The sequence below is a fragment of the Erinaceus europaeus genome, chromosome 1, assembly GCF_950295315.1.
Source record: "Erinaceus europaeus chromosome 1, mEriEur2.1, whole genome shotgun sequence".
Classification (NCBI taxonomy): domain Eukaryota; kingdom Metazoa; phylum Chordata; class Mammalia; order Eulipotyphla; family Erinaceidae; genus Erinaceus; species Erinaceus europaeus.
In genome coordinates, this window is record NC_080162.1 from 135919496 (window position 1) to 135932001 (window position 12506).

The 12506-nt window shown below is 41.7% G+C and overlaps 1 protein-coding gene and 1 non-coding gene across 4 annotated transcripts in view; one reads left to right on the forward strand and one right to left on the reverse strand.

Moving 5' to 3' along the window:
* Positions 1-1096: 1096 nt before the first annotated feature.
* Positions 1097-12506, forward strand: part of RSPO2 (R-spondin 2) — a 196828-nt gene continuing 185418 nt past the window's right edge. Inside the window, exons 1-2 of one of the 3 annotated variants that reach the window (XM_060195891.1) lie at positions 1097-1713; positions 2109-2385. In XM_060195891.1, the coding sequence (XP_060051874.1) occupies positions 2292-2385 (94 nt within the window). In that variant the 5' untranslated portion in view covers positions 1097-1713; positions 2109-2291. The remainder of the gene's footprint in view (positions 1714-2108; positions 2386-12506) is intronic. The other 2 variants (XM_060195878.1, XM_060195886.1) reach the window with 2 other exon arrangements.
* LOC132542767 (U6 spliceosomal RNA) lies at positions 4564-4668 on the reverse strand. Its single transcript, XR_009553741.1, has one exon. It is a non-coding gene; the product is annotated as a U6 spliceosomal RNA (small nuclear RNA).

Sequence of the window (12506 nt, forward strand, 5' to 3'; positions counted from 1 at the left end):
TAATAATGGAACAATCAGTAAGCATGCCCACTCAATATACTCACTGTATCTATTGACAGTCACAAATCTCCAAACTTCCTAACATTTTCTGAAATGAAAGATCTTGAAGAGATAATTTACAGTCTAAAATCTAGTATAATCCTGTGGTAACTGTGACTACATGTAAAGAGACAATTTACTACATACTGCTCTGGTTAGCCTTACATCCTCCACCCCCTTAAGGAGTCAGTAATTCATTGCTACAGTAATGAATGCTAGACAAAAGATTTCCTCAGAATGAAATCAAGAATTGTCAACTGTATTCCACCAAAGTAAAAGACTCTGGGGGTGAGGGGTAGGATTTAGATCCTAGAACATGATAGCAGAGGAGGACCTAGAAGGGGTTGACTTGTTATTTGGAAAACTGAGAAATGTTACACATGTACCAACTACTGTGCTTTATTTACTATTATTGCCTGTAAGCCTGTAACCCCCCCATAAGGAAAAAAAAAAGAATTCTCAACTGTATTTAACATGACAGTTGATGAAACAGAACATTTCCACACATTAAAGCCAAATTTTATATAGTCAAGTTGATTATAAATGAACTCAGTGAAAATGAATTTATTATTATAATTAATTATTGTTGCAAAAGGGAAAATCTGCTTCATTGCCATTCCAAGGTGCAAGGATTAGGAAGAATTGATCACATCAACCCCCTGCTTCCAGAAAGCGAATTGTTCTTTAAGGTTACTTTATTAAGTTTTCCTGAATCAAAAAAAAAAAATTGAAGAAAGAACACATATGAGGATAATTCAAAGCTAATGGGATTACTTTATTAATTTATTTTGTGCTCCCTAAACTGAGAACATGTTCTAATTTCAGTCGGGTGAACAGACTTTCCTCAAATATAAAGCTAAGAAGCTGATTTTAAAAAGTGGCAGGAGTGTGGCATCTTTTCAGGATGCGGCTCCAGTTTAAAGGCTACTGGTCAGAAGCAGTAATCTCTGCCAGAAGGAAGGTGTAGGAGAAGCCACGGGGCTGGCTGTCAGCTGGGTTCTCCTGCTGGAAGGTTTGTAAAGAACGGACATGGACCCCTTGGGCTTGTGCAGCTCTGGTGCCCTGCATGGTAAGAGGACACCCCCAGCACAGCTCGTCTACAGATTGGCCAAGACTCCTGGAATGTCCAAGAGAGGCTCCGCCGGGGGTTGGGCTCGCTGGAGGTTGTCAGTGCTCTTTAGGACCTCAGGGAAACCCGAGAGTTTCTGGCTTTAGGACCCAGGAACTCAATGGCTGCTTAGCTTGAGATGCCTTGGACCACAGCACCACCTACTTATAGAAGCATCCTGAGCCTCAGCCCAGCTGCATCTCCATCGGAGAGTGCGCTTGCTCCATCCCCACCTCCCAGGAGCTTTCTGTCCCTTTACAGCCGGAGACGGGGAGAAGCCTTAGCTGCCAAGTGACTGTGCAGAGAGCCCGGGAAGCCGCACCATTGGGTAGGGAGCCGGGAGCGAGAGCGGGCGTGACCCTGACCGGAGGTTTCCCCTCTCAGGCAGGGACGCAGCATCCCACGGGCTCCTGGGCCAAAGGACCTGGGTGAGCCTGTACCCCACGGCGCCCCCACCACCACCAAGCCCCGGAACCCACCTCCCTGGTGCAAACTTTCCCCGAGTCCAGGTGCTCGCGGGGCGGCTCGCTCCCCGAGCCTGGGATGGAGCGCCGCGAATAGGCACGGTAGGCACCCCGCTTTGCAAACTCCAAGGACCCCAGACCTCTTTCTCCCGGGGTGCTTGGCGCTTGGGGGAACTTTTTCCAGCCACCCCCCCCCCACCCCCGCCACCCCCGGAGCGAGTGCCCGCACTTCGCCTTGTTCCTGGGTTTGAAACCTCTGGATGAGCGCAGGCTGCTGCTAATTCCCCTTCCACTCTCGGTGGCCTGCAGCTGCGCCCCTGGGGGTGGCGGCTCGTGCGGGACGGAGGGTACGCCCCCACCCTTTTCACCCCTCCCCCGTCTTAAATTGGGACTAGCTGCTTTCCTCGGGGGAGAGGCGCGCGCGCGCGCGTTGGGGGGGGGGGGCGCCTTTCTTCAACCTTGCCCCGCCCAGCCCGTTTCTTTTCTCGGGTCCTCAGGTTCAAGTTGGTGAGATGCTGATTGCACTGAACTGACCTGTGAGACACCCCCGCCCACTCGCCACTCCGGACTCCTGCAGCCCCTCTCAGGCCACCTCCAGCGTCCGCGTAGGCTCCTCGGGGTGAGCCCTCCAGTTGTTCCCCGACTTTTGAGAGGCGTCTTTTTCCAACCCAACCGCCCAGATGCAGTTTCGCCTCGTCTCCTTTGCCCTCATCATCCTCAACTGTATGGATTACAGCCACTGCCAGGGCAACCGGTGGAAACGCAGTAAGCGAGGTGGGTCCCAGCGGACCGCAGGAGGTGCGTGGGGTGGCTGGATGGGTGCAGGGGAAGAGGGACGGGGTGCGGCATCCAAGTCCTGACTCCCTGGGCTCCGATGGGCAAGCAGGGCGGAGGGCACCTCCGTTTCTGCTCCTGCGGGGGGACACCTCCCCATTTTCCGCGCCTTGGAGCTCTGCGAACTCTGTCTTTTTTGCTTCCTCCGAGGTGCGGCGGACCCGCGCGAGAGACGCGGCAGGGTCCGGTGAGCGCGCGTCCCTGGGGCACTCAGGGCTCAGTCTTGCCGGGCGTATTCTCATTGTAACTGTGCTTTTTTTTTTTTTTTTTTTTACCCCTCCTTTTCCCTTTTTCTACTGTTACTTTCTCCGGTCACAGTTCTAATCCAGGAAGCACCCCCCCGTCTCTGTCTCTCTCTGTCTCTGTCTGTCTCTGTCTCTCTCGTTCAGCTATCTTCTTACCACTTCTTTTAAATCCCTCCTGTACCCCCTTGACCACCACCTCCCCCATTTATGTGTGCGCTTAGGGAGAGGGACTAAGTAGAGGTGGAGGACCTGGTATTTCCAGGGGGGGGAAAGCAACATTTATTTGCATGAGTGGGACTTGGGACGATTTACAGAACTTCGAAAACTGAGCAGCACTAGGTGGTATGCAGGTTCTCTGGGAGTGTTCCCCTGCAGAGTGCTGCTGTTGGAGCATGGCCTGATTTTGCCCTCTCCTTTGACTTCCCTCAGGAGCATGTATTTGTGAGAAAGGTTTCTGATACTAATGATAACAATGCAATTCACTTGTGGCTTCTTCTCCTCCTTCTAAATCATTCCCTACCTCTCCATCACTTTGTGCGCTGCGGGAAGGCAAGTGAAAATCTCTGGAAAGGTTTCAGAGAGTCGACTCACTTGCACGTTCAGTTCACACAGATTTGCCCTAGTCCTTCTGTGGCTGCAGCTAATTTAACTGTATTTTAGGGAAAGACTACTAAACGCAATTAAGTTTCTGGTAGATTCAAGCACAAACTCCAACCCCCCCACACACTCCCTCTCTTTTTCTGTCTCCTTTCTCTCTTGCTCTCCCTTTCACTCACTCCTTGCATTACTTTCTCTAAGGTGCACCCCCACCACGACCTTAGAGTTATTCATCTTCCAAGCAGTTTGGACTTGTTGTGGTTAAGATTGATCTCAAAGTTAACAGATCTTTTTGCTGAAATAGAAAAAGAAAGAAAGAAAGAAAAAAAACAATCACACTTAACCTGTGATGTGATCTGTTTATAACTCCCTTATTAATGACTCTTCAGTCCTGTATCCAGATTTTGGAGAGAGCTTATTTTCAAACATAGTTCAGCTATTCTCTCTCTCTCTCTCTCTCTCTCTGTCTCCACAGTCAGCTATATGCAGGGATGGAGGGTGAGTGGTTGTTAGGTCAGAGTGCAGGGCTGTTACCCAAGTGATAGTGTGAGTTTATGTGAAAGGTCAGGGAGACTGCACAGTGCTGGGATAGCAGATTTTCAGCCTTGAGGTTCCAGAGATTCCAGGTTCAATGCTAGCATCACCATAAGCCAGAATTGAGCGTTGCTTTGGTTGATCTCTCTGACTCACCTGTACATAAGTTAATATTAAAAAAGTCCATTTCTCACTTTCAATGCTTGAATGTTTATTTTCATATATTATTTCAGTATATAAATACTAAGAAGAAATGGGAAGGCTATCAGGGGAGGGGATGGGATATGGAGATCGGGTTATGGGAATTGTGTGGAACTGTACCCCTCCTATTCTATGGTTTTGTTAATGTCTCCTTTCTTAAATAAAAAAAATTAATCTCAGAGGCCATGTTTTGATTGCTAACTAGAGGCCATATCTATTTTGCTGTTTTCACATCTGGCCAAAGCCTCTTTCTATCTTTCTTTTACCTTCCCACTGACTCCTTCCTTCACCCTAGTATTCTCTTTCTAGGTATTATTTGGTGGAGCTAGCAGTTTGTTACACACTGTGGTAAAACATGTTTGGCAGTGCTGGTGATACATAGTTTTCCTTTTTACACCATGGTTAAAAATATTTGGAGAGGCTACTTTCCTCTTTTATAAGCAGAAGTTGTTGTCTACTTGGTTTATAAAACCAAGCTATTTAAAGTTTGAAGTAGAAAAGTACCACTGCCAAGTTCTTGTTTATTGGATGTCTTTCTCTTTTTAATAAGGAATACTTGACAAATTTGTGTTTTCATCCTTGTGCAGGGGCCATGTTAATCTTCTCTGTATGTTCCAATTTTAGTGTAAGTACCGCTGAAGTGAGCAGCAGTCTATGCCTTTCCAATTCATGTTGCCTGTCCCATTGTGGTTTGGATGGGGGAAGAATCAAACAGGGTTTTAGTGGTATGTAATGCTTTTGGTGGAGAATGACATTATAGCGCTCCTGTGGCCAGAAGTGATACTGCACGCTCTACTGAGGAGGGCCATCTCCATAATGCTCCACATGTCTTCTTGGTATCTGAAACAAAACCTACTTATTTCACAGCCAATCTAGTGAATTCTCTTAGGACAGTTACCTTCCACATCCTCAAGTACTAACATTGAGAAACTCAATTCTAAAGTGAGTGATATTAACTTTTGCCAATTAAATAACATTCAAATGCTTTTAAATGTGAGTGAACTGGTAAGGCAGTAATATATATATATATATATATATATATATATATATATATATATATATCAATATCAAAGTGTGTATGTGTGTGTGTGTGTGTGTGTGTGTGTGTGTGTTGCTGAACAGATGTTACTTCCCAAATCCAAAGTTACTGACGGACAAATGCCGCCCTTAAAAGTGACCACACTATCTGTGCCAACAAAGAGTGTACTGTGTTTTTAATTAAAAATGGAACTACTTAAAGGTCTGTCTAGACTGTGTAGGGTGATAGTAGCTTTTCTGTTTTGCAAGGAAGCTTAACGATTGCATTGTGAGAGTATTGAAATGAATAGAGATCTAACTCAGGTTGTGTGAATTGTCCCTCTTCACAAACTTAAGCTGGTTTTAATTGATCTCATGTCCACTGATTGATCTTATACTGATTGTTGTGCAAGCCAAACAATTGGCTTTCCCAAAGGAGATGGATTTAAATGAGTTCCTTGGTGAATGCTTGACTACTAGCCAAATCATGTCAGCAGTGACAGTTGACATGTTAGAGCCTATTGTGGTACCAACATTACCCCCTTCCCCTTTGTTTTGGTTAGTGGCAGTTAAATATTATTTTCTGGGAAGAAAAGTAATTCGTATCTTTGAAAAAAAGGTGTTGTGACTTAGATTCGTTATTTTCTTGACTTTATGCTGTGGTGTAGGCAGCAGTGATACCAGAATGGGTTAGGTTAATGCTTGGGATCTGATTCTTCTTATTTCTTTCATATTCCATCTGCAAATAATCAAACCTTCACTGTGGGGCATTTTCAGAACTCCTTTGGCATTATGTTTAGTCTGTTCTATGATCTCAGATGTTCTATAATATCATTTTCTTAATGAAATAAAATTCTTGGCAGAGATCATATAATTTAGTGAGTTAAAATCAATTGCATCCAGTCTGAGATATGGAAAAAATATATGATTTAACTACATGTTTTTATTTTGAAATATCAGCAGGGTATTGAGAGGAAGGAATGTTGACGAACTAATTTTGGACAGAAGTTTGGTGGAGACCATTCTAAACATTTGCCACCAGTTACTTTTTCTTTTTATTTAGAAAAAATATATATTTAGTCATTACATATGGACCCAGGCAACAGTGATTTAAGTGTCTAGGCACAAATACACTGAGAATAAATATCTTGTACAGGAGAGACATATTACCAACATTTTGAAAAGCTGATTGACAAATGATGCTTGGTTTATATATTAACAGTTGTAACTCATTGGCCCCCCCATTGCCAGACTAGCTACTGTTAACTCCTACTGCCTATATATGTCTTAGGACTTTTTATGATTTATTTGTTAACTTGAGTCATTTGATTTTTTTTTATTCCCTTTTGTTGCCCTTGTTTTTTAATTGTTGTGGTTATTATTATTATTATTGCCATTGTTGATGTGGTTCGCTGTTGGACAGGACAGAGAGAAATGGAGAGAGGAGGGGAAGACAGAGGGGGAGAGAAAGACAGACACCTGTAGACCTGCCTTACCGCCTGTGAAGCAATTCCCCTGCAGGTGGGGAGCCGGGGGCTTGAACCAGGATCCTTACACAGGTCATTACGCTTTGCACCACATGTGCTTAACCCGCTGCGCTACCGCCCGACTCCCCATTTGATTTTTTTTTTTAATTGGGATGGTTGTAAATGGCATTTTAGGTTGACTTACTCAAAGGTGAATCATAACTTTATTAGGGTCTCCTGAGATTACTTGAATATGGTATGTAGTGACTAACTTTATTTTTCTTCCATTCAGTTTATATGCCTACTCATATCTTATGGAACTTATGTCAACTTTTTAATAAAATTATTTAAAGTCAACCAGACTTTCAACTATATATTCTTGGTGTTTCTGGTGGTCTGATGGTAGGGGGCATAGTCTGATAAGTGTTTTCTGCTGTAGTCTTCTCTATACTGAAGCTTTAGTTGGCCTTTTACCCCTAACATCTCATTTTCCTAAGGTTATATTTGGCTTCTTCCAGAAAACTGAAGTGTTTATCAAAAATAGTATTTCTGGCAACTGAGGCTGGTTTAAAAAAATAAACAACTTTCTCTTAAAGCTTAAAGGGCTAACTTTATGTTTGTATTTTAAACATTAATGTAGAGATTTTGGAGATATTTGGTTTTACCAGTACTTTTAATGATAGCTTATTTTTCATGGTAGTCTTTCGAACTCTAAATAGCACATAGAATGTGACTCAACATGTAAATGAACATGCTTCAAACTACATTTTGTAAGCTTTTTAAAGTTCATTATGTTTTAGAAAAGTATATATAATGGTGAATTTTGCAACATAAACATGCTCTTTTGTTCTTTTATTAATCGTCTGCTTTTTCTCCCAGTGTAAGTCTCAAGTTTTTCTAGCCAGTGTGCTAACAGTGCAGATAGGTTAGAAAGTTGCTAATCCCCAACTAATATGATGCTGCAGATATTTGGAAGTGATTCATAATAGTTGATGGTTCTCTGAGGCTGCCATTTAATTTTGGCTTTATTTATCTGCTTATAAGTCCAGCTTGGATAGAAACCAATCATATTTGCAGAAATCACAAGTTGGAAATGACACATGTAATTCCTAAGTACAAAATCACCTCTTGTTTTATTCAGATACTCATTGGCCTGTTTATGGATTATGTAGTATACTTTTTACTTCTTCCTTTCCAATTGACTAACTTTCAAATCTTTTTTTTTTTTTTCTGGAAATAAGCAGTTACCCATCCTGAGTCCATGAAATACTGAATAGATGACAGATAAGGCATTTGATGGAACATTTAATAACCACTTTAAATTTGAGATGAAAATAAAGTTTGCAATTTCTCACTTTTTTTCTCTTGAAATATCATGCTGTTTAGTATTTCCTGCCATTGTCTGAAATAGTAAGTATTGTTCATTTGGTAGAGTTGCTTGTCCCTATTTGATTTAATTTATTAGATAGAAACAGAAACTTAGAGGAGAGGGGGGAGATAGAGAGGAAAAGAGACAAACACCTGCAGCCCTGCTTCACCACTTGTGAAGATTTCCCACTGCAGGTAGGGACTAGGGACTTGAGCACCTGGGTCCTTGAACACTGTAATGTGAGCGCTTAACCAGGTGCACCACTGCCTGGCCCCAAGTTGCTTGTTCATACTGACAGGTTTTATATTTTGGCTGAAAAAAATATGAATGATGTAAGTACTAAGCTTCATGCATAATAATTGTATGGGGTGGGAAGTGGATATGTAAGTATGTGTATATTTACATACAGGCATGGGGGGTGGGTGTGGAGAGGGGGCTAGGATGGAATGACTGAAGGATTGGGCTTTCACAACTAAAAACATTTCACTCAGGCTTCCAGTTATCTTCATGTCATCTTTTTCTGACATTCCTGAATAGGGGGGAAAGGGAGAAAGGAAATGTTTGGAGTGGAGGGATGCTGTGAGGGAAAGGCAAAGTGTAGTGTTATTATTTTTGAAGTCCTTTTTTCAAATCACTTTACTGGGGGGAGAAATAATGGTTTTCAGTACAATTACTGACACATGAGTACAGTTTCTTTTAAAAATATATTTATTTTCCCTTTTGTTGCCCTTGTTTTTTTATTATTGTAGTTATTGTTGTTATTGATGTCGTCGTTGTTAGATAGGACAGAGAGAAATGGAGAGAGGAGGGGAAGACGGGGAGAGAAGGAGAGACACCTGCAGACCTGCTTCACTGCCTGTGAAGTGACTCCCCTGCAGGTGGGGAGCCAGGGCCCCAACCAGCATCCTTTGGCCGGTCCTTGTGCTTCGCGCCACATGCGCTTAACCCGCTGCGCTACTGCCCCACCCCCCAGAGTACAGTTTCTTTTTTAGTATTTATTTATTTATTCCCTTTTGTTGCCCTTGTTGTTTTATTGCTCTAGTTATTATTGTTGTTGTAATTGATGTCGTTGTTGGGTAGGACAGAGAGAAATGGAGAGAGGTGGGGAAGACAGAGACGGGGAGAGAAAGTTAGACATCTGTAGACCTGCTTCACAGTCTGTGAAGCAACTCCCCTGCAGGTGGGGAGCCAGGGGCTCAAACTGGGATCCTTCTGCAGATCCTTGCGCTTTGCGCCATGTGTGCTTAACCCGCTGCGCTACCGCTGGACCCCTCCTGAGTACAGTTTCTTACCACCTCGTGATAGCTGCCTGCACACCACTCTCGCCACCAACCCAAGTCTCTATCTCTCTGCCTCCCCTCCCAGACTCTCCTACTTCAAAATCTTTGACTTTGCTGTAATACTACCTTGCCTAGTCCACATTTCATTGTGTTCCCTTCTCTTGCCTTGACTCTTAAATACTATCTGTGAGATCTGGTCTTTGTTCTTTACTTTCTGCCTTGTCTTACTTAACATGATTCCTTCAAGTTCCATCCAAGATGTGGAAAAGGAGAAAATGCCATTATTTTTAATGATTGAGTGGTATGGTACTCCACTGTGTATACTGAATACTACTCCATTCTATCTGTTACACTATTTTTAAGCATATTGATATCATCTGATTCTGAAATTGTAACATCTTCTTCATATGACTTTACAGTTTTATTTCTCTCTCTCTCTCTTTTTTTTTTTTCAGTTTTCTCTCTTCTACTCCTAAGAATCTTGTTTTATTCACCCTCTGATCTGCTACATGGGCTTTCTTTCTTTCAAATAAAGCACTGCTCAGTTCTGGTTTATGGTGGTGCAGGGGATTGAACTGGGACTTTGGAGTCTCAGGCATGAAAGTCTCTTTGCATAACCATAATGCTATTTACCCCCACTGTAAGGGATTTCTCTGTCATGAATTCAATCAAAGAGTTTTCATGATAGGCACTTCCGTTAGGTATCTCATTACTTTAGTCCTTTGTTTCTGCCTATTTTGGACATAAGTATTTTTTATTTATTGATTTTATGTTATTTTTTCTTTCTTCCCCTCACTCTTTCCTTCCTTTCCCTCCCTCTTTCTTTCTTTCTTTCTTTCTTTCTTTCTTTCTTTCTTTCTTTCTTTCTTTCTTTCTTTCTTTCACCACTGCTCAGTTCTGGCTTTTGGTGGTGCTGGGGGAATTGACCCTGAGACTTTGGAGTCTCAGGCATGAGAATCTCTTTGCATAACCATTATGCTATCCTCCCCCACCCCCATTACTTCTTTCTAAAGAGTCTTTTCATTCAGCTAATGATACTGTGCTTCAGTTTTGTCTAACTTCTTAGTCCTTCTTTCAAAGAAAGTTGTTATGGCTTTATTTTCATACTTTCCAACACTTAGGTCTTAACTGCTTTTTTTGTGTGGTTATTGATCTTTATATTACTTTCTGATTTTCCAGTTACTGCTATATGGATATATAGATCCTATATTCCCATATTCAATCCATGCATACTTAGCCTTGATAGTTTACTTCCTCTTCCATGATTTTTTTGAATTGTGTTCCTCTGTCTGTGTATCTTCTTTCTAGGCTTGGCATTTCTCTGTGCTTATGATGGAAATCTCACCATAGTTTTTTGACTTTTCTTATTTATTTATTATTGGATAGAGACAGGGAAGTTGAGAGGGGTAAGGGAGATAGAGGAGAGAGATAGACATCTACAGCCCTGCTTCACCACTTGTGAAGCTTTCTCCCTGCAGGTGGGGACTAGGGGCTTGAACCTGGGTCCCTGTGCACTGTAATGTATACACTTATCCAGGTGCACCACCGCCTGGCTTTGTTTTTGACTTTTCTATTGTCTGTTATCAGTTCATTCTGTCTTAGTGATTTTACCTGAGAGATGATTATATCCAACTACCCTTTTTATTTCCATAAATATTTCTCTCTCCTCTCCCTCCCCCCACTCTTTCTCATACTTCCTGGAGCTTCACTGCTCTGGGCTGACTTTTCCAGATAAAATGAGGGAAAAATGAAGCTGTACAAAAGATTCCTCCAGTTTTGTGGAGACCAGGGCTGAATCTGGGCTATGCACAACAAAACAGGTACCCTCACAGGTGAGCTGTCTTACTGGGAAACCCCAAAGGTATTTCCTTAATTATTCTTTATCTTTGAGCATTGACTTCATCCTCACTCTTTTAAAATGCTGCCACATTGTATTTGTTTTCAACCAGAGCTGATCATGTTACTTCTGTACTAATAAACCTCAAACCTCTCAAGACTACATGTTGATTGCAGAGTAAACACCAGCGCCTTTCACGTTATGTTTAAGAGCTCTCCATCATCTGACTACAGGCTGTTTCCAAACTTCCATTATCCTGTAAGAACTATATGCTTAAACTAATCCAGATTGCTTCAATCCTAAGCATATCATATGCTTTCATGTTTTTATGTTGGGCATATTGTGGTGCCAGCTAAATCGACACTGCCTCCTTGAAGCCTTCCTAGGATTTTTTTTAACCTTTCTAAAATCCAAATCAATTACTCCTTAATCATTTCTCAAGCTTTCAATGCTACACTTAGTTTTTTTTTTTTTTTAAATTTATATTTATTATAACGAGGAAGACAGAGAGAGGAACACTTTTCAGCTCTGGCTTATATTGGTGTTGGGGATTGAACCTGGAACCATAGAGCTTCAGGCATGAAAGTCATTTGGGTAATCGTTATACTATTTCCTCAGCCTCTATATCTAGACTTTTATTTTCTTCTTCATTCTGATTTCTTTTATTTATTTATTTTGGTCACATACTTTACATTTTAAGCTCTTTTTCTCTTGTGAAGCAACGCCTCTGCAGGTGGGGAGCTGGGAGCTCGAACCGGGATCCTTACACCGGTCCTTGCTTTGTGCCATGTGCGCTTAACCTGTTGTGCTACTGCCCAGCCCCCCTTAAGCTTTTTTTCTAGGTCAGCATTTTGGAATCTTCATCTTTGTATGGGCAAAACCAGACCATAGTGTGCTTTCCTCACAAGCTGAAGGGGAGAGAAGAAGTTGTTGCCTAGGAATTATTTATTTTTGTCTTTAAAATAATTTTGGTGACTTGATGAGAAATCTTTATTAGACAGAGTAAAACAGTTTCTCTCTAAACCTATAACTGTTTATTATTTGTGTGGTAGAAGAACCTAAACGCCAGGCAAGCTTAGGGTAGAGAAGTAATCTGTATTTGAAAAACATTTTCGATAAGACAACAATGAAGGATTTTTGTCCCTAAGCCTTTGACCCATATGAATAATAATTTAAAGGAAAATAAAGTGGCATTTGTCATCTTAAGAGGTTTTCTTATTAATAATGTGGATGAACTAGTGCAGAAGAACATTTAATGTTCTAATAAAAATATAGCTATATAGACATACCTATGAGACATACACACACACACACACACACACACACACACACACACACACACACACACACACACATATGCATGTTAGGAAAAGGTCTTCTGTAAATGAAACTTTTAAATTTTGTACAGTGCTTTCTAGTAGAACACTGCTATTTTACTATCTTTTGAAGGAAGTGAAACTGGCTTGATTTATAAAGAAGGCAAGTTGCTTACAGAAGTTTGCTTTTTTTAAAAAC